This window comes from Microcebus murinus, chromosome 1 (genome assembly GCF_040939455.1).
Source record: "Microcebus murinus isolate Inina chromosome 1, M.murinus_Inina_mat1.0, whole genome shotgun sequence".
Taxonomy (NCBI): Eukaryota; Metazoa; Chordata; class Mammalia; order Primates; family Cheirogaleidae; genus Microcebus; species Microcebus murinus.
The window spans coordinates 17,863,489-17,886,031 of record NC_134104.1 but is presented as its reverse complement, the minus strand read 5'-3'; the positions used below and the strand labels follow the sequence as shown (position 1 = coordinate 17,886,031).

General features: G+C 37.0%; 1 protein-coding gene across 1 annotated transcript; it reads right to left on the bottom strand.

The window, feature by feature from the left end:
* Window positions 1-337: 337 nt before the first annotated feature.
* Window positions 338-21,574, bottom strand: MRPL39 (mitochondrial ribosomal protein L39). The gene is made up of 10 exons (XM_012764437.3): window positions 21,436-21,574; window positions 20,425-20,631; window positions 18,532-18,671; window positions 16,406-16,505; window positions 15,343-15,410; window positions 12,062-12,174; window positions 8,526-8,591; window positions 7,222-7,375; window positions 3,365-3,412; window positions 338-438 (listed from the first exon to the last, which is right to left on the bottom strand). The coding sequence occupies exons 1-10, from the start codon at window positions 21,506-21,508 to the stop codon at window positions 391-393; spliced, it is 1,017 nt and encodes a 338-aa protein (XP_012619891.2). The 5' UTR covers window positions 21,509-21,574; the 3' UTR covers window positions 338-390.
* Between the last annotated feature and the right edge of the window lie 969 nt (window positions 21,575-22,543).

Genomic DNA, 22,543 nt, shown 5'->3' with positions numbered 1-22,543 from the left:
GTAAATAGTTAATATCATTATCTAGCAATAAACACTTGCCATTTTGCACAAGGATGTTTACCGCACCACTTTTAAAATAGCAAACAATGCAAACTGTATGATCCTATTTATATTTTATAAAAATTACATTTGTATTTGCACATATCTGTTTATATATGTAGGAAAAAAAGGAGAAAACATGGCAAAGTGTTGCATCCATGCAGCAGGAGGAAAGGGAGCTGTTTCTGAATGAAGTTTTTATTGTGAGCAGCGTAAGGTGTTTTATCCTTTAGAGAAAGGAAAAAGATCACTATTAATCTTAGGGAGAAAAAGAATATAATAAGCACATACAAACATCATATTAAAACTTTTATTTTAATTTACTATACATATTTAAATTTTAGAAAGTTATTAGGTAGATGCATTTTCTTCTGTCGGTTTAGTTTGATCTTCAGTTACCTGAAAAAAACATGAATAGCTTTACTTTCCTAATAAACAATCAGTTTTACCCTTCACCCACCATTTGAAATATTCCATAGTACTTTTCTTATAATGATCCTTTGTCTTTCTCCATCAATAGTAATTATCATGGAACGTTAAATAAGAAGAGAGAAAGACTTAAAGGCCAATTTACCAATATAAATTATCAGATAAAGTACAAGTTTCTCTTGTACTTTACAGGCTTCTCAAGTTTGTCATTTTACTTTTCATCTATAAAACAAAATCATCACTATAAGAAAAAATACTTGTAATGCTGCAACAAGGTGTTTTAAGTCAATTTATTTTCCTCTGAGATATAATTCTATTTAGAATAGGGCATATGACAGATTTAGTACAAACAGATATCTATATATCTCTATTTCTATCCTGTGTTACTCAGACACATCAAACAAACAGGGCTAAATCTGAATTCCTCAACACCCCAAAATCTGCCCTGCCTCCTACACTATCTATCTTGGTAAAGGGCTCTACCCAGTTGCCTGAGCTCAGAATTCAAGAATCCACTCCTTTTTACCAGCATATTCCATCAACAATCAATATTAATTCAACCTAAGTAATTCTCAGTCATTCTCGCTACCATGGCTGTACTTTAGGACCTCATCCTCTTCCATCACCCTAATAGAATCCTTGGCTTAAGTTGCAGTTATATTCCATGCTGTCCCTAAAATGGACTTTTTAAAGAGAAATAGCTGATTTGCAGGTCACTTCCCTACTCAAAATTCTCTAGTTACCTTCTGTCACCTTAGGTGGGTAGGAGAGGAGGTTCCCTACCATGGAAGACAAGCCCTTCATATTCAATTTCCAACAAACTTCTTTGGACAAACCCATCACCTACTGAACATGTGACCTGTACATTCAAATTCTTGTTATATTTACTATGTTCTCCATTCCTCCATGCCTCTAGAAAAGTCTTCCTCTGAGAAAACCCCCAAACCATCCCCCAACAAACTATCTGTCTGGCCCACTTTTACTCATACTTTAAAGCCAGCTTAAAACACTCTAAGGAACCTTCCTTAACCAATCCCGCAGCTTGGTTTGGGTCCTTCTCTTCTTTATGCCAGAGCTCCATATGTACAACTAACTGTCTCCTTATAAGTCCATTAAAGTAACTTCCTTGAAGCAGCAGGTACATTTTACTCATTTTTGTGCCTCCAGAACATAACAGTACCTGGCACACAATAAACCCTCAATAAGTCTGTGTTAGTTTAATCAATGAACCATGTGTTTATTCCCTTTGGATAAGCAAAATGGACAGTAGTAAGAAAGCAACTAAGCCAGAATAAATGTTTCAAAAGCATCTATTGACTGACTTTACTAGATATTTTAGATAAGTTACTGTCTATAACAAAAAAATGTTTGTCTACATTTTTCCTTCCTTTAAAGCAGCAGTCCTCAACCTTTTTGGCATCAGGGACCAGTTTCATGGAAGAAAATTTTTCCACAGACCAGAAGAGGGTAGGGTGGTTTCAGAATGATTCAAGCACATTACATTTATTATGCAGCCAAACCTCACTGCTAATGATAATCTGTACCTGCAGCTGCTCCCCAGCACCAGCATCACCACCTCAGATCCTCAGGCATTAGATTCTCATAAGGAGTGCACACAACCTAGATCCCTCACATGTGTAGTTTACAGTAGGGTTCCTAGAGAATCTAATGCTGCTGCTGATCTGACAGGAGGTGGAGTTTATGGGGTGATGTGAGCGATGGGGAGCGGCTGTAAATACAGATGAAGCTTCACTGGCTTGCTCGCCTTCACCTCCTGCTGTGAGGCCCCGTTCCTAACAGACCATAGACCAGTCCTTGCCAGGGGTCTGGGGACAACTCAGCTTTAAAGTATTCAGTTATTATTGTTTATTGAGTTTCCCAAACCATTTCTTATTCATTTCTTCTCTAGTGTCTTAATCTAAAATGATCACAATGAGCAACCAAAAAGACAAAATTATTCAATCCATTCAAATATACTTTCTTCTCATGAGAAAAAAAACTTACAACCTTTACACAAAAACACTATGGCTAAGTACCTAAACAATAGTTTCTATATGTAAATTCATTAATAAAGACTAGGCACATAAATCATTATGAAAAATAGTCAATAACTATTTCTTAGGTAACCCTCCCACATATTAATGTTGTGTTCAAAATTTGGGCTTATACAACAAACCCCAAATGGGTTAAGAGACTAAATATAAATGTACTGGCAAAGAAAACAATACAAGGAGGTATACAATCAAGCACAAAATTTTATCAATGGATAATTGTTAGGAAGTTACTCTGAGACTGTTCCATGGAGAATGTGAGACCCAGGCAAAGAAATGAAGAATGAGTATGATGTAAACAGACAAGAGGAAATGGAGTTCAGACAGAAGAACTGTCACAAAGAAACAAACAAACTTGAAAGTCTGAAGTGCGCTGCTTTGTGTGCCTGCAAGCTTGACCAGAATGTCTGTAGAGTTGTAGGAAATCAAGGTAAGGAGGAAGGCCTAATGAAGCCAGATTACACAGGACAACTATCAGACAACCTAAGTAAAAGAGCAACACATAGCTAAGTGCCTATGAAATAGTGAATAGGGTAAGTTGTGGTCAAGAAACATAATCACTCCTACTTGTGAAATCTAAATGCTAATGACACAAAATAAACTACAGAAACACAAACTGTCAAATTTGGTTTTTCAGAACATTTAATGTCAACACTAAGGCAGCTTTAAAATATATTTGACAAATTTTAATCCTTTAAATGTTCATTAGGTTTACAAAACGTTTTATTTTATTACTTTTTTGTCTTTATCTTTGTTTCTTTTTTATTTTTCCCCTTTGGTTGTTGTTGCTTAATTTCAATGAAAATCTCTTCATAGAAGAGTACTTATCTGTCAAAAACACTTACCATTTTCCGAGATCTTTCCAATAGCTTATCCCATATTGTAAAATGTGCCTTGAAAAGAAAACATTGGCTATGAATTAAATAAAGCAGAAAAGCTAAAGTAAAAGGGACTGAGTCTTTATATAGCTTTTAAAACTAAACAAATAAATAAATAAAAAGCTAGGCAGTACTAATGTAGCTAAATAGTGAAAAAAGTGGATCACACTATGGAAAAGTACTATATAGAACAGCTGCTTTGTTTAGCATTTTAGGAGAAAAAGACTTAAGTACTGAAAATGCCATTCTTCCTCTTTGTCCCTCTTAATCATCTCCATCATAAAAAACATTCCTCCTAATGGGAAGCAAATATCTGCTCCACTTTCCTGTACATTGCAGTTCTTTCCTTAAATAGCCAATTTCAACATACTAGAAATCATTCTTTAAATCATAAGTAATTATAAGATGGTCATTAAGAACCAACTGTGACATTTTCACACTGAAATGGCAAAACCAGAGGATTTAGCAAATTACCCTATAGAACAAGTACAACCTGACAAAGAAAATAGTATACAGAACCAATTTCCTTAATCCTTAACAATCTTATGTAACAGCACAATGCATTAAGGAAAATAGTGCTAAGTGCATAATGACCACATCAATTTTATTAAGTTAACTGAAGGTGATGCTAAGGTATATGGGTGGGCCAGTGACTATTTCACAATGAATGAGCTCATAAAATCTATGATAAAAGATAAAATTCCTAAACACCACATACAAACCCTTCTGGAGAATGAGTAGGATGGTATATTTAAGGGGAAAATCATGCCTGACTTAGGCAGAATGAACAGCTGGTATAAAGATCCTAAGGTGCAGCTGGAACATAGAGGATGAAGAGCAGTGTGAAATGAAGTCAGAGAGGCAAGTAGGGGCCAGATAATGCAGAGCTCTGTGAGACTAAAAGGTAGGGATTTTTAGCCATTGGATAGTTTAAGACAGAGAAATTACATAACAGATTGTGTATTAAAAAGATCATTTATGCTGGGCATGGTGGTTCATGCCTGTAATCCCAGCACTTTGAGAGGCCAAGTTAGGAGAATTGCTTTAGCTCCGGAGTTCAAGACAATCCTGAGCAAGAGTGAGACCCCGTCTCTAGTAAAAACAGAAAATTAGCCAGGCGCAGTGGTGTGCTCCTTTAGTCCCCAGCTACTCAGGAGGCTGAGGCAGGAGGATCACTTGAGCGCAGGAGTTTGAGGTTACAGTGAGCTACAATGATATCACTGCACTCTAGCCTGAGCAACGTGTGAGACCCTGTCTCAAAAAAATAAAAATAAAAATATCTCATTTTGGCTACTAAGTAGAGAATGCACTGTGGAGGGCAAGAGTGAAAGGAAGGAAAGGGAATGAAGATAAAGAGGGACTTGGATAAGGGAAGAAGTAGTAGATGAGATGCTATGTAGTGGATGGATTCAGAATATGGTTTTGAGTTAAAAGCTGAAAGAACTTGCTGATAGATGGGCGGGGGGCTTAGCTAAGAGGGAAAGAAAGAATTAAGGATTGCCTCAAACAACTAGGTAGATGACGGTGCCACCTGCCAAAACGGGGAAAGCTAGTAAAGGAAGCAGGTATATGGAGAAAAATCAAATATGTACAGGATATGTGCTAAACATTACAAAATGAATGACATGAAAGAAGAGCTATATAAACAAAAAGAGGGATTTCATAGATTAGAAGACAACATATTAAAGATTGACTTCTTTATAGAACAGCTGCTTTGTTTAGCATTTGACAACTGACAATTCTCCTCAAATTGCTATACAGGTTAAATGAAATTCCCACCAGAATCCCCACAGATTTTGTTGACATAGAAAAGACTGTCCTAAAACTAAATGGAAAGGCAAAGAAACTAAGATAGTGACAATAATTTCCATAAAGAACAATAACATGGGAAGAATTATTCTACCTGATTTTACAACATATTTATAGCTACAAATAATCAAAACTGTGTGGTATTGGTGGAGGGACAGACATATGTGATCAATGGAATAGAATTGAGAACCCCAAAATAGATACACACAAATATGCCCAGCTGACATTTAACAAAGATGCAAAAGTAATTCAATGGAGGAAGGACAGCCTTCTCAACAAATACTGCTGGAGCAATTTGATACCTATAGGTAAAAATAAGCCTCAACTTAAATCTCACACCTTATGGAAAAATTAACTCAAATTGGACCATGGACTTAAATGTAAAACTATAAAACTTTTAGGGAAAAAAAAAGCAGGAGAAAATCTTTGGGACCTAGGGCTAGGCAAAAAGTTCTTAGAATTTACACCAAAAACATGGTCCATAAAAAGAAAAACTGAAAAGCTGGCTTCATCAAAATTAAAAATTTCTGCTCTGCAAAAGGCTGTTAGGATGAAAAGACAAGCTACAGACAAAAAGAAACACAAGCTACAGACACAAAGAAACAGAGAAATTTGCAAACTACATATATAACAAAAGACTAATATCTACAACATATAAAGAATTCTCAAAACTCAACTGTAAAAAAAGAAAACAATCCAATTATAATACAAGAAAAAGACATGAGCAGACATTTCACCAATGAACATATACAGATGCCAAATAAGCACACAAAAAGATATTCACAACCACTGGCCCAAAGGGAAATGCAAATTCAAACTATAATGAGAAATCACTATAAACTTATTAGAATGGTTAAAATAAAAAAAGTGACCATATCAAATGCTGGTGAGGATGAAGAAAACTGATGATTCATACATTGCTAGCAGAAATGTAAAATGGTACGGCTACTTTGGCACACAGTTTGAAAGTTTCTTAAAGAAATAAATATACACCTTAACATATGACCCAGCAATTGCACTTCTGGGCATTTATCTCATAGAAATGAAAATGTATATTCACAGAAACCTGTATACAAATTTCAGCTTTATTCATCACAACATAAAACTGGAAACCCAGATGTCCTTTGATGGATGAATGGTTAAACTGTGGCACAACCATACCAAGAAATACTACTCAACAATAAGAATGAACTATTGATATACTCAACAATTTGGATGAATCTCCAGAGAATTATGCTGAGTAAAAAATGCTAATCCCCCAAAATTACAAACTATTTGATCTCATTCATGTAACATTCCTGAAAGGACAAAATTATAGAAATGGAAAGCAGAGTAGTAGTTGCCAGGGGCAGGGAGACAGGAGCATGAGGGACATTAGAGGGAAGGGGATGGAAATGAGTAGGGTTATAAAAGGCCAACATGAGGGTTCCCTATAGTGAAGGAATTGTTTTGTACCTTCATTATATCAGTGTTCACACCTTGTTACAACATTGCATTTTAGTTTTCCAAGATGCTACCACTGAGGAAACTGGGTAAAGGTACATGGGATCTCTCTGTATCATTTCTTATAACTGTAATTATCCCAAAATAGAAAATTTAAATTAAAAAAAAGGATCAGCAAGGGATGGGAGCCATGTGGAAAATGATAGGTTTGGGTCATGAACAGATCATTAGAATTAGACGAGTATGCCAAATGTAAGGCCAAAAAGGCACTCCAGAAAGGTCTTACCAAGATGCACTCCAATATCTCTTCAATGCACCCTTATTTATGCTAATTTGAAATATTAAAAACACTATCTCAATTTGATTTAATTTTTTCAACTAATGTTTCTCTTGTAATTATATGTTTATACCCTGGGCAAACTTTTTTAAATCATAAACCCAAGTTTACAAAATACTAGTGTCACACGACTTAAGAAAAATTAAAATTTATATCCTTCAAATTGGTATAAAATGAAGTCCAGAATTACATCTATACCCAAACTGGAAGATCTGGAACTTTAAGCGTTACTTACTCTTAAGTGAATGGGTAAAGAGAGACCCTGGAATCTTCGTATAAGACTTGGCACGGTGGGTTGAAGATTGTGAACTGCTGACACTTCATACTGGAAACAAATACTTGTTCTTGGAATAAGGGGGCCCTCACTCACATCAATGAAGTCACCAATTCTGATATGATTTTAAAAATAAACAAACAAAACCTCAACATTCTAATCATTTATAATAGTTTGAAAACAAAATATTCATTCTCTTTGCTGTTACATTTCTAATCAAGAACATTCAATATGGCTCAGTTTAGTCTCTAATGACCCCTGACATAACACTCTTTAAAGACTAAAACTTTTAAAATTAAATCAACTGAATCTTTTTCTTAATTAGCACTTATATAAATTTAAAGGTGTTTATGAGTCACGGAACACATCATGCTATCAAGCAGATCTGACTGTCCAAAACTGATAACCCACAAGCTTACAATACCCATACAACAGAGTTTAGAATTCAGTACATGGGACGGATTGTATTTAGAAACCAAAAGCAGTCTCTAGAGGAAAATAGTTAAGTCCAAATCATGAAAACCTCAGGTTGAGAAAACAGACCCAGACCATGAAGTCATTTCTACATATGTGTTGCCTTGGGTCTTGCTTTCCATAAAAGAATGTCAGTATAAGTAGTGGCCCTTTCTCATTCATGCATCAGAAAGCATATTCATTTAACTTACTCACATGTAACATAATAACTAGTCAGCATTCATATTTGAGTGCACACATGAATTATCATGTTCAATTCATAACAGTGATTATGTTGCCCAATTTCAAAATTAACTCCTAAAAATTACATATTAAACACTAGTTTTCAATTCTTGAAATGAAATAAAAATAGCAAACAATAAAATGAGAAACAGAAAACACAACTGTCCCTGAAGATTATTTAAAGCAGGGGTCCTCAAACTTTTTAAACAGGGGGCCAGTTCACTGTCCCTCAGAACACTGAAAGGCCGGACTATAGTTTAAAAAAACTATGAACAAATTCCTATGTACACTGCACATATCTTATTTTGAAGTAAAAATACAAACGGGCAAAAACACCTGCATGTGGCCCGTGGGCCGTAGTTTGAGGACGTCTGATTTAAAGCTTCCGTTTACCTCCATATCAAAACAATTATTAACAAAGCAAAAGAAATTAAGGCAATAACGAAATAAAGTAGAAATTTCTCTATTTCAGTCAGACACTTCATTTCAAATAACAATAAAGCTAAGCCTTACTCTCAATTAACATAGCAGCCAATTTGTAGACTTTTACCTTATGTAGCTTGACTTACCTATGTAGCTTGACTATTCTCTCAGGGTTCTGAGATGCTTTCTCTTCTATAAAATCTATTTTGTACCTGAAAAGTAGAAAATAAAAAAATTTTTTTTTAACTCTAAATATACAAAAAGATGTTTAAAGACACCTCCCTTCCTCTTCTGCCATACTTTTTGAGAGTGGTTTATGCTTAGGGCCTCACCTGCCTTTAATCTGGTGATGGCACCATGACTCCAACAAACTGTTCTCAGCAGTCACAGGTACCTGCTTGGTGCCAACCTAATGGACACTTCTCAGTACTCATTTTCTTAACAACACTGCTCACCTCCGCTTCTTAAAGTGCTCTTCCACAGGTTTCAGTGGCATTCCCTACTCGTGTTATTTTACCTTGGTGGCCTCTCCTTTCTCTACTCTTTAAGGATTCTATCCTATACCCTCTCTTCACTCTGAGCATCCTCCCTAGGCTAGCTCCTTGAATTGCAAGCATTAGTTAATACTTATGCAGTTAATATCTTTCGTATCTCTGCTTCTATTCTACCTACCTCTTCTGAGCACCAAACTATATATCCAAGAATCATCTAGACACCCACTAGAATATTCCACAAGCACCTTAAACCCCCAAATTTCCAACCTGAACAAAAAAGCCACCTCTTTTCACACCCAAACTTATTCCTCCTCCTAAATTTCCTATCTTAGTATGACACCACCAACCAGCTACACATCCAAGTGAAAAACCCAGAATTCCTTGATTCCTCATTCTCCCACCATACCCCCTACATCCAATTCATTATTAAGTTCTGTCAATTCTACCGCCCAAATGTCTCTCAGATCTACCCAATTCTGTCAAGATAGCTAAAAGCACAGATGGAACTGCACAGCTCAGGTTCAAACCATGACTTTACCACTTACTATTAGGAGCTTTGTCTGTTTAACCCAGAGTGCTAAACAAATAATGTGTGTGCACGCGTGCATGCACGGGCAGTGATGTGTCAAGGTTTGGGAGCAGCGGTTTATGCAAAAACATCTATTTACTGCCATACCCTTTCTGCCACAGCCAACGCATAGGTGGCATGCATTACTGAGGGACTGCTTCCCTTGAATACTTATTCCTCTTGACCCACCTCTAAGGGATGCTCTTGCTTCTGTCCCTGTGAGCCAAAGCTACAAAAATTTCCCACCCTTCTTCCTGCAACAGAAAGACCCAATCACTGACCCACCTTCAATGATCCAACATTCTCTGTCCTCTCAAATTTGCCCCCAAACTATCCCCTTCCTCCTAACACACTCAACTAAGTTAACAAAAACCAGAACCCCCTACCAGATGTTGACACCTAAGTAGGAGAAAGGGAAATCTCAAAGCACGCAAAATGGAAGTTGAAAGCAAAATGTGGCTGGGCGCGCGGTGGCTCACGCCTGTAATCCTAGCACTCTGGGAGGCCAAGGTGGGCAGATTACTCAAGGTCAGGAGTTCGAAACTAGCCTGAGCAAGAGTAAGACCTCATCTCTACAAATTAATTGGCCAACTAATATACATACAAAAATTAGCCGGGCATGGTGGCGCATGCCTGTAGTCCCAGCTACTCGGAAGGCTGAGGCAGGAGGATTGCTTGAGCCCAGGAGTTTGAGGTTGCTGTGAGCTACACTGACCCCACGGCACTCACTCTAGTCTGGGCAACAAAGTGAGACTCTGTCTCAAAAAAAAAAAAAAAAAAGAAAGCAAAATGTTCAGTAACATAGCTATGTGATCAGTTCTAATTAAAATGTGCCTTAAATGTAAAATACATACCAGATTCTGAAGACTTACAGTGAAAAAATATTAAAATATCATTAATATTTTTCAATATTAATCACATGTTGAAATAACATTTTAGATATATTATTTAATTAAAATTAACTTCCCCTTTTCTTTTGACTTTTTAAAATGTTACCTGAAAACTTAAAATCATTATTATATTTCTTTTGGACAGAATGTGCCTAGACTTTTGGCACAGAAAGTGACTTGATGTGCTCTTAATAGCCCAAGGAATTTTCTTATAGAATTAATGCTATAAATGGTGGTTTGGTTCTACCATACTATCTATACTCTAGTTCAGTTAAAATGTACATTACAACTGGTTTCTAAGACCACTGGCTCCAAGATATGCTAAAAACATTAAGAAAAAATGTTCCACGGGCCAATATATTTGAAATATATTCTTCTAATACACTTGGGGAGACCCTAGAGTGCAATGAGTAAAATTTTCATGCCACTGTTCTCCAGACTCAGCTGAATGTACAATGGTACATGTTTTTCAGCATATCAATTAATGTCTTATGGAAGAATATTATGAGGCATATCACTTTGAGAAATGCCACGCTAGAATATGGGTCAAGAAGAATTGTAAACTAACCTGAGAATATATCTAGTACAAACTATCCCTATGAGAATTTGTAATTCAATTCCCATATACCTGAAGAAGTTCTAATCCATAGCTTTTAACAATTTGTAGGTGCATATTTTGGCTTCAGACTATAGTATCTATCTAATTTTTTTGCAGCACAGATTTCCCTTTCTAATTAATTCTTATTTTCTATTAGATTAATATTAAAATTTAGTTTATATTCTTATAACTAATAATAGAAGGTGAAATAGAAGTTTTCTGACTGAGAAAGGGAATTGAGAAGCCAGGCAGGATTTATTTTTTTTTTTTTTTTTTTTTTTTTTTTGAGACAGAGTCTCACTTTGTTGCCCAGGCTAGAGTGAGTGCCGTGGCGTCAGCCTAGCTCACAGCAACCTCAAACTCCTGGGCTCGAGTGATCCTTCTGCCTCAGCCTCCCGGGTAGCTGGGACTACAGGCATGCGCCACCATGCCCGGCTAATTTTTATATATATATATCAGTTGGCCAATTAATTTCTTTCTATTTATAGTAGAGACGGGGTCTCACTCTTGCTCAGGCTGGTTTTGAACTCCTGACCTTGAGCAATCCGCCCGCCTCGGCCTCCCAAGAGCTAGGATTACAGGCGTGAGCCACAGCGCCCGGCCGCCAGGCAGGATTTAAAATGTTAACAAAGAAAATCCACCAAATGAATAATTCACATGCAAAAGACTAAAACCTAGTTGTGTAAACACTGTTCTTCAGCTGTTAGCTGCCTTCCAAACTGCTTACATTTTCAATCTTATCCTTCTCATTTAATGAGTGGAAGGATGGGAAAGAAAGGCTGCCAAGTGCACAAAATAATACAGTTATTTAATATATGCTATCACTTCTCAGTGGGCAAAAAAAAGGGGGAAACATACCACTATATCAATATAAACAGAAGGGCTAACCTAAGAAACAGAGAAGCAAAAGGAAGTGAGAAAATTATTAAGGAGGGTGGGGAATATTTTTCTGAGTGAAACAAATAATGAGATGAACAAAAGTAATTAGCCTTGTGCAGAAAAAGAGATCTTAAAGTGGAAAATAAAGCAGTATCATAAGAATATCAAATATAAAAATCTTAAGATCTGAATTTTCTTCATTACATTTAATTCTGAGAGGTTTAAACTTATTTTAAAGGAAGCCAACGCTTACTTGTTGTGTTGAAATATTTCTAATGCCACTTTTGCTTCAACATCCAGAGTTTCAAATGGAAGATCTTTATAAATTAAAGCATGAGCATCTTTTGTGAAGGAACGTAGGTTCTCCTTCAAAATAAAAGTAATAACCTTTAGTAAAAATTTACTTAAAAGCACCTCTCCACAAGCTAGATAAGATAAAATGTATTCTTACTACTATGAATCCAACAAATTAAAAAGCAAAATCAAATTTGTTAGGAGGAAAAGTTATTAATTTGCAACAACTGAATGTTTGGACCATAAACATTTTCCCACCTTTACAAACTATAAAACTTGATATTTACCTGTACTTAACATATCAGTCTGCATTTATATTAATAAAAATAATGTTTTTTGGAGTTCCAGTGGGCTTTTATTGAGATAAATTAAAAAACAACAAGATTTTACCATCTTTTCTGAACCTTATAAACTCAGCAAAAGACTCTGGTCCATATATGTATGCACATCCCAACAAAAACAGAGCCCTACTGGAACATTTGCCAATTAACAGAAAGCCAATTTTCCCTTTCCCCAAATGTTTTCAAAATGTTGAGTTCCCACTGTTCAATTCTCAGTGGAACTGGTCCCTTATAACTAGGGACATTATATATAAGTCTACAAAGAAATTTTAATAAACATTTCATCCACATATTCAGCCTTATTTATGTTTATTAAAACCCTACAGCAATAAGTAAAAATGCTAACAAACAGCAAGACATAAAACTATGTTTACCATATGAATAAAATTAAGTGTATTAAATACATGGGGAAAAAACTGTTTTCATAATTCAGAAAGTTTCACTAGAAATATGATGTCATCACTAGCCCTGTACAAAATATAACATATGGTCAATATTATAAATTTCTGTTTAATGAAAATTTTATATAATTAAAATGATTAATACACATTAACAATATTTATGAGATTTTTAATGAAAACTCTAATTGAGTTTTCAGTATTATATAAATCATTACTAACAGAAAAGTCAAGCACCATTACGCAAATAATTTTGATAATAAAATTCTTTCCATAAAAATCCTATTAGAGTTTTTTTTACATGAAATGACTCCTTTCCATTTTTTTTCTTTTTCTTTTTGGCATCATCATAGCTCACTACAACCTCAAATTCCTGGACTCAAGTGATCCTCCTGTCTCAGCCTCTCAAGTAGCTGGGACTGCAGGAGCACACCACCATGCCTGACTAATTTTTCTATTTTTGGTAGAGACAGGGTCTCTCTGTGTTACTCATGCTGGTCTTGAACTTCTGAGCTCAAGCAATTCTCCCACCTCAGCCTCCCAAAATGCTGGGATTACGGGCATGAGCCACCATGCCTAGCCTCTTCTCCATTCTTAAAGGAATAATTTACTACATAAAAAATCCACTTTCATGGTTTAATGTAACTATTTCTCAATGTAATTCTCCTCTACTTTCTTTAAGCCATCTACTCAATCCCCTGGAGACTGCAATCAGCTAATGCATTTTTTTTTTAAAGTTTTGTCTTTAAGAAAAAAGAAAAAGCCAGGAACAGTGGGGAGCACCTATAGTCCCAGCTACTCAGCAGGCTGAGGTGGTGGCAAGATCACTTGAGCCCAGCAGTTTGAGGCCAGCCTGGGCAACATACCAAGCTCCTGCCTCCCAGGAAAAAAAGGGAAGGAAAAGAAAAAAGAGGCAATAAGTTTCATAGATAATGAGAGTTGGATCTTAATCTCATTAATTTTTACCTGACTCCCCCTACTAAACTTGGGGACATATTTGAAAAGAATGAAGCTATACCAACAAAAGCTCAGAGATCATGAAGAAATAGTTCAATCCCTTCCCTGCACCCTTCCCCACCGTACCCCAACCTCTCTTCCCTCTTTCTCTCTCTCATTCTTCCTTTCTGTTTCCCTCTTCTTTTCCTCTTGATATTAAGTAATATGGTCAGGATTACACAAGAAGTCATTTCCAAGACCAAATTTATTTATTTATTTATCTGTTTGTTTGTTTGTTTGTTTTTGAGACAGAGTCTTGATCTGTTGCCCTGGCTAGAGGGCCGTGGCATCAATCTAGCTCACAGCAACTTCCAACTCCTGGGCTCAAGCAATCCTCCTCCCACATAGCTGGGACTACAGGTGCATGCAACCTCGCCTGGCTAATTTTTTCTATTTTTAGTAGAGATGGGTCTCACTCTTGCTCAGGCTGGTCTCGAACTCCTAACCTCAAGCAATCCTTCCACCTCGGCCTCCCAGAGTGCTAGGATTACAGGTGTGAGCCATCACACCCAGCCCCCAAGACCAAATTTAAAGATGTATCTGCCCTGACTCCAAAACCCTTTTTTAAAAGAACTATAGTATTTCAGGCAGGCATAGTGGCGAGACTCTATCTCAAAAAAAAAAAAAAAGAAGAACTATAGTATTTCACTAAATCTAATCTTATCACTAAGCAAGAAATACTACCAATTATAAGATGTCATAAGGCCTATTTTCAGAGATATTAAAATGTATAAAGAGTGTATACAGTGGAATTGATAAAATGGTATGCTACCCTAACTCCCCTTTTCTGCTCTCCAAACTCCCAATATGTAGGACATAGCATTTTGCTTAATTAAGAATTAGGCATTTGCCTATTCTGCCCGATCATAACTAAGTCTCCAGGCTTGACCTTTGGAAACCATCAGCATCCCTTACCTACTGAGCACCTGATCTAGACCATCCTTGTGAGGCCTGTTGCTACTCAAGTCCCAGACCAACAAGGACCACCCTCATTACAAAGGTAGACCATTCACAAAAAGTTTAGTTTGTTGTTGTTTGGGTTAGCTTTGTCAAACTCTGATTCTTTAATTTATCCCAGTTCTTAATGTGACCCTGTGTATACACGGATCTCACTGGTTTACAATAAGCTAAAATGGTTTAAGGCAGTGGTTTTCAAACCATGCTCTGAGGAGCCAAACAGACATATCCCCCAGATCCCTACTACCACATCAACCAAGATAGTTAAGTTTCTATATTTTATATTATGTTTATCTGTAAAACCACTATCTTAAAGAATAGAAGGCACTTCAAGAAAAGGTAAAGCAGGACATAAAGCTTCAAGACAACTGATCATGCTATTGTGAATATTCTCATTCATATGCCTCTGTCTTAAAATATACTGCAAAAAGCAACAAGGATTCTTTTAAATGTCCTCAACGTGCAGTACCATTGAACAATACTAACAGAGGAATAAGTCTTACAGAGAAAGGCATAGACTCAAAAATTACTCCAAAGAACATACTTACTTTTGATGGCATCCACTCATCAAGTCTCTTATCTAAAACTACATCATAGCAGAAGGCGCCAGCAATTACTGTAAATACAATCAAAATAAAAAGCAAAGTCAAATCTGCCCTAACAGAAAGTTAAATTTGCAACAACTGAATATTTAGACCATAAAATGAAGAGTTAGCAATCTCTCCCAACTCTACAAATTATAAAACTGTTGCTATTATCTCAGCTGCCTGCAAGAGCTATATCAAATTTCCCCCACCCAAAAAATTAACTCACCTTTTATTAACCCAAAACCATCAATATTTTAAGCATTCACGTTTTCTTTAGTAATACTAGTACTATTCAAGTACTATACAAATTCAAGTATTCTTTAGGAATACTAGTACTATCGAGATTTCAAATGTAGACATAAAAATTCAACAAGATATTTAGTAAGTAGATGAATGACTAAATGGACATGAAGACTGAATTTTTTATATCTCCTAAATATCTCCATTTTTGTTGTTTTGCTCATCTTAGAATCATTTCTTAAGTTTCTTTTAAATATTTTTGGTGTACATGCTTTTTTAAAAAAAAATTATACATATGATCCTACTATATATGCTGCTGCAAAATCCTAGTTTTAGCAAAATTACAAAGAAGCTGCACAATTCCACCTCACCACAGTGGTGTCCCTCTCCAGACTCATGGTCATTTCTGGTGAAATGCTACCACCTAAGCACAGCTCTTTCCAGCAATCTACTTATGTTCCCATTTCCTCCTCCTCCACACATTTAATTTGGAAATAAATGCTTAAAGTGGTAAGAAATAAATACTGATACAATGTAATTCTATGAAATCCATATTCAGGAGAAATACTTTCCACTAATTCTATCATGTTAGTTACTGACCCCCAAAGATTACTTCATATTTAATCATAATAGGATAAATTTTGTTACTCACAATAAATGAAATACATGTAAAATGGTAATTTATATTAGATAAAATTAAAAATATACTCTATAAATCATCAAAAATAGGTACCAAAATATTCAAGGATTATAAAAATTATATAAATTTATATGTGTACATTACCAGGGACTTCTGGAGCCCTAACCAAACTGACCACATATTCATCTTTGAACGCCCTCTCTATTACACAGCCCATCATCATGGCACAAGAACGCCAGTAAGCCTAGGGGAAAAAGAAATATGCACAAACATAATACATAGTAAGATTCACTAAAGTTTCTACAATATGAAAATTTAAGTCAATCTTTGACTTAGGACGCATTTCTCGTATATCTGTTGTCAGCATGCAACAACAGTTACCATCAAGCCGTGACATTACCTCTACCAAGTAAAAACCAGGAAAGAATGAAACACTAACTTCACTCTGTTAACAATGTTTCTGTGTAAGATATGAGACAACATAAGGGCTATCAACCGATAGTTTTACTATCTAATAATATTTATTTTCAACCCAGGATAAAGTAAACTTGTTAAAGTAATGCTCAAATAAAATAAATATATTAACATATAACTGTTTATACCATTTATAAATATAGAGAGAAAAACTCAACCTTTAAGAATTACTTATGACTCCTATACTATACCTTACATCATGACACATTAGTCCAGTTATCATATTTATAACAGAGCAGCCTCACCACTAACTGGGCTTTCATTTTATTAGCACATGTTGACTCATGGACAAGGCAGATATAGATATCCACATAATGACCTTATTGAATTCACAAGGAAAAATATATACCCTGCACCATACCTGCCCATGCTAGTCCCCTTACAGACATTACTCTGAGCAACTGATTTTCATAAGCTCTTCTCCACATCTAAGGACTACAAGAGTGAGGTCATTTGCTTGTGCATGGCAGAGACTGCTCCACTATGCATTCTATGCAACCATATTGCACTAAAAATAAGTACAAAGCCAGGCCTTGAAGGCAAGTAGCAAAACGTACTTCATCTATCCTACTTAAACATTTTTAAATGTCTGTTGAACTCCAGTCAGGATGCCTAGGTTTAAATCTGGGCTCTACCATGTCCTTAAACCAGTAACATTGGTCAAGATCTGAACCTCTTTCTCCTTGTCACAATTTCCTCATTAGGAAAATGGGAAGAATAGCACCTACTCTGTAGAGTTAATAGGAAAATTAAACAAGTTATTATCTATAAATCATCCAGAATGGTGCCTGATTGATTACATAACATATATTTAATTGGTATTATCATTTCTATCATTTTCTTAAGTATTTCAACAAATATTTATTAAACACCTACTGTATGAAAGTCAGGGACTAGGTCAAATAAGGGAAATGGTCCCTGTCTTTACAGAGCCAAGATTCTAATGCATTCAACAGTTTTTGTGACAAGACAAAATTAAAACATCATTATCTAGAGACTAGCCAAGTGTTGCAAAACCCTAGAGAAAAGAATTAATTCTGAAAAGCAGAAACCTAGAAGGTACCACAGAGCAGATGGCATTTTAATTGAATTATAAAAGACAAACAGGATTTTAACAAGGAGAAAAGACAATGTTCAGTGTTCAATGTTCAGTGTTGAAGAAAGAGCATCAACAAACGCCAGGAGGATAACACAGCACAAACCATTAGTGACCAAGCATTCTAAGGTGGATGGAACAAAGAAGAAGTGGAAAGATACTGTGGGAGGCAAAGCTGGAAAGGCAGCCTGGGGGCAGATTATGCAGAACCTGAAAAGTCATGTGAATGTTATGAGGTAGACACATTCTTTAGGGCTAACATGATCCTTAGTCGTATCACTCAATAAAACTCTTACAGGACTGTGAAGGAAGACTTTAAGTACTAAACAAGGGGGGTGGTGGCCTGAGTTAAAGTTATTGAAACCATCCAAAGAATAAGGTCAAAGCTGAATTCAAGCAGCAGCAGTGGAAATGGAATCACCCATAATATGGAATATGATTAATAAACATAAGTTGAACAAAGATATGAATGTTAAAGACATGTCATATAGTTTTCTCAATCCAAAATACAGAGAAATGGATAACACTGGTGTTTTATGAACTATGAAAGTGCATGATCTAACAAGTAAAACACTATCTGGTACAGTATAACATTTGAAGAATTTGACCATATTTTCACATTTTACACTCCACAGAATATAGGTTTTAGTAAAAAGAAGGAAAAATTGGGAGAAGAAAAAAAGAATGCAGAGACAAATACCTTATTCACTTCTCCTGGATCATCATCTTTGAAAGTAAGAAATTTAATTTCACAGGACTTGGTCAAAGGCTTATACATGTCCCAAGGCTGTCCGTCCACCAGAGCCAGAATAGACTTCTTGCAGTACCACTCACTTAAATCTAAAAATTAAAAATAAACTGATAATCTAAAGCTAATAAAATCCAAAGTGAAAAGTTACATGTTAATGTTTCATTAAGGAGTAAAACAATGGAAAGGCAAGATTCTGAAGATTATCTCTTTTGGAAAAAAAAGTATTAAATATTACATCTATAACCAATAAGAAAAATAATACCCAATACATTCAAAGTATTGTTATTAACAATAATTTACGAAAATCATTAGAGTTAAATCTACTTTGAAATTAATTTGTCAATTTTTTATTTAGTAATTGAGCTTTATTGGCACTAAGGAAAAACTCAAATTATGTCAAACAAGTGCAAAGGCCCACGAAAATCAGTTACTTTTGGACATTAATACATCTAATTAAAATTAGTGTGAGATAGTAAGTTAATTACAAAAAACCTTAAAATCTCTCATAATTTGTCAATTATTAATAAAACATTTTCTAAGAGCTAAATATTTAGAGAACATAATCATGGATATACTTGGATAGATGAACATAAAACTTAGAAGGGAAAATATACACCCACATAAATCTGTTCTAGATTGGTTTTTGGTTTTGCTCTCAAACCATCTCTTACTTCCGACATAAACTCTTCAAGTTAAATAGTGTAGTTATCATTTCTTAATTATTAATATGAATACACATATAAGGCAATCAGTTGTGGTCTGTTCCATAACCCCAGAATGTAACTCTAAACTTCCTTAGATGTTTTGCAAGTACACAGCTACTCACACAAGTGGTCAAACTACAGGGTCTAAATTATCAGCCACTACATAAATTCCATAAAGCCAGGGATCATGTCTATTTTTGCTCATTCATAAACATATGAAGAACCTAGCACCAGGCAGGGAATATAGTAGGTGCTCAATAAGTTTGCTGAATGACTGAAGGTACAAATGGCAAGAAAGTCTCAGAGTAGGGGTCATGTGGAGGATGGTTCAGAAGCTTCACCTCTACATATGATGTGTATAAAGCTCCTTCAGGACCTGAGCTTTGTCTTACCCTCCTCTGTAATCCTAATGCCGACCATATAGCAGAGGTTCAAGAAATATTTGAAAAACAAATGAGGAAATAATTATCATAAATACTAATTCAAGTGCCAGAGTAAAGAAATAGTGAGGCTGTACATTCTTTAAAGCCAGCCTAAGCTGATAACTAAAGTTGTTAATTTCTTAAGTGGAATCACTACTGAGTTTTTCAAAAGTTAAACAATGCAGCTCGTCACGCCTGAGTGGATCTGTATATTTTGGGAGCTTTCTTAATTTAAATATTACCAGTTCTATTAAAGCTACTATCCAAATAGAGGCGCTGTTCCCTTCATTTCAACACCAAATCACACATCGGGCACAACTATCTCCCTCAAGATAAGAACAAAACAAATATTTTCACCACAATCACATTCACCCCATGAACATTTTCATTCACACATTTACCACATGTACATATAAATGCAAACAAAAACACAACACACAGCTGAGGCAAGTGGCAAGCAGATTAAAAAAAATCTAAGTTAGGCTATACAGTGAAGAGGGAGAAAGAAAAAGGTGGCAAAACAACTACAGTGCCAACCTAGTACTATTCATAGTACCCTTCAGAGCTAAAGAGGCAGTGAACACACAATAAGTTGTCAAATAAAGGAGAACTTCTGGGAAGTTTAGGAAGCAATGACAACATCTTGTCTCCTGCACCGGCTCTTCCGCACAGCTCGAGTAAAACGGCCAAAACTGTATCCTGACTCCGATACTTACGCATGGCACAACTATAAGGAGTTGAAATATTTTTATTCATCACGAAGATAGTGCCGGGGTCAGTTTTCCCAACATGTTTAACTTCTATCTTCTCAGTTCGGGGAGTTAATGATAACTGCCTGGTTTTTTCCTTATTAAAGAGATCATTCCGCATTTCTGTCAATTCTGTTGGTGACAGCTGAGAAGCTGGTGATGTTGCTATACATCCTGTGGAGAAGTTACAATAAGTACGAAAAAAAAAATGAATAATACACTGCCTATATCCAACCAGATGCACTGCCGTATCATCCTCCTTCTCCTATAACAAGGAAAGATAAGAGGCAACAGAATTTTAAACTTCGTTCGCCAAAAATGCACTCATAGGTCAACTTAAATTGCTAATATCAACAATTAAAACGCCAACAGAAGAAACGCAGCTGGCCCAGCTCTGCACCCCTACTTTAAATTTGCTCTTTCACATCAGATCTCTATTTCCCACCAATTTCCTCTGCGGCATTCCACTCTGTGCTTTACAATAAGGGGCAAAAAGGAACCAGGAAGCAAAGTCAAAACTAAACCAAAGTGACTGCGAGGGTGAGCAAAGTGGTCGGTTTGAAAACGTCTGAAGGGCAAGGAAACTTCAGCATACTAAAGTTCCCACACCAAAACTATCAATATCCAGGGCAAGAAATGCTGGGCTTAGTTTTCCAAACCGCAAAATCAAGAGACTTGAAAAGTACGAGTATTCCTAGGAGAAGAAAAGGAAGTATTTGCCCGGGACGTGGGTTCCTTCCCAGAAGTACCCTAAGCTCTTGCCGCGGCCCCTGCCCTCTCGCAACCCCCCTCGCTCCCACGGTTTTCTACTCCCGGGTTGAGAGGAGGCAACTGCCGCGGGGGAAGGGAGGAGAGTGAGCTGAGAAACCCTTCTCCTTGCTCTGTCCGCAAAACCTCCCAGGACCCGCTTCAAGCCCAATTTGGACAGACACCACTCTCTAGACCTCGCTCCCCGTCTCCACGGCCTCTGAAACTCACTCCAGCCAGCCCTGCCACCAGGAGCAACCCGCCAGAGGCGCAGTCTTCGGACCCCCAGGGCCATCGCCTCCATCGCAGCCGTGGAGACCGGGACGCACAGGTCCTTCTCTGCCCTCTTCCCCCGGAATCTGAGCGCGCAGCAAGGGTTCCGTATGACAATTCCGTTCCGGGCCGGCGCTCGGGCTGCGCGCCGCCACTGGGGGGCGCGTTCTTATCTTCCTGAGGATTAATTGGCCGAGGTCCAGCGTCCCCGAGCAGGGGCACGTTGGTTCCCGGGCGGGCGTGGCGGTGGCCCAGAAGTGGTGGGCCGCAGGGTGGTTGGCCCGCCACCTCGTGGGCTCTGCAGCGAAGTAAGTGTCTCCTTTATGGGGACAAAGTCCCACAGACGCCATCGCCCTCAACCCTTCGCAACACCCTTGCTTCCCAAAAAGAGTATATGTATTTCGGGGGAACAACTGGGGAAAGATGACTTCTATGACCCTTGCTTTCATGGTCAGCTGATGACATCTTCTAATTTGGCTAAACTCTCAGTTTTGCAAGGTGGGTTCTTGGGTGGGCTGGAATTGTTATATTCAAGATTCACAAGGCCGCAGGACAGAGAGACATAGTCACGAGGCTGTAATTATCAAAAGGAGTTTTATTGTCTAGCTCCAGCTAGGGTCCGAGCCCCCAGAGTGCCAGCTCAGTGGCCTCTTCTCCGGGCAGGGACCCTCCTTTGTGTATTAGTCCCCTTTTTATAACTCAGTTGTTTACACACTGGTCATGCATCCGCCCCCACAGTGATTCTTACTTCATCCTGCCCCTGATAGGCTCTAACCTGTTCTGGGTCCTAGCTGAGAGACTCCGGTTTCCGAGTTGTCTTTTTCCTCTGCATCCCATAATGTACTCATAATGCCTTGCAGTTAGCAAACAAGCAGTAAACAGAAGCTGGAAGGTGTCCATTGTCCTTATAGCCCAGTATCTTACAGAATGGGCCTGTGCCTGGGTTCTCCGTTTAGTTGTCCATGTTAGTATAGGCCCTGAAACACGAGTCCAGTTGACACTGGAAGGAACTTTGTAATCCGCAGAGCTCTTTACAACCGATATAGTTTAGTTCATATAATCTCTA

Excerpts from the sequence above, each read along its gene's own strand:
- MRPL39 (XM_012764437.3), bottom strand. The coding sequence starts at position 21,508 with ATGGAGGCGATGGCCCTGGGGGTCCGAAGACTGCGCCTCTGGCGGGTT. Across the intron at positions 16,506-18,531 it reads ATCCAGGAGAAGTGAATAAG|GCTTACTGGCGTTCTTGTGC; the intron begins GTATTTGTCTCT and ends TTTTTCCCCTAG. Across the intron at positions 8,592-12,061 it reads GAAATATTTCAACACAACAA|GTACAAAATAGATTTTATAG; the intron begins GTAAGCGTTGGC and ends TCTACTTTTCAG.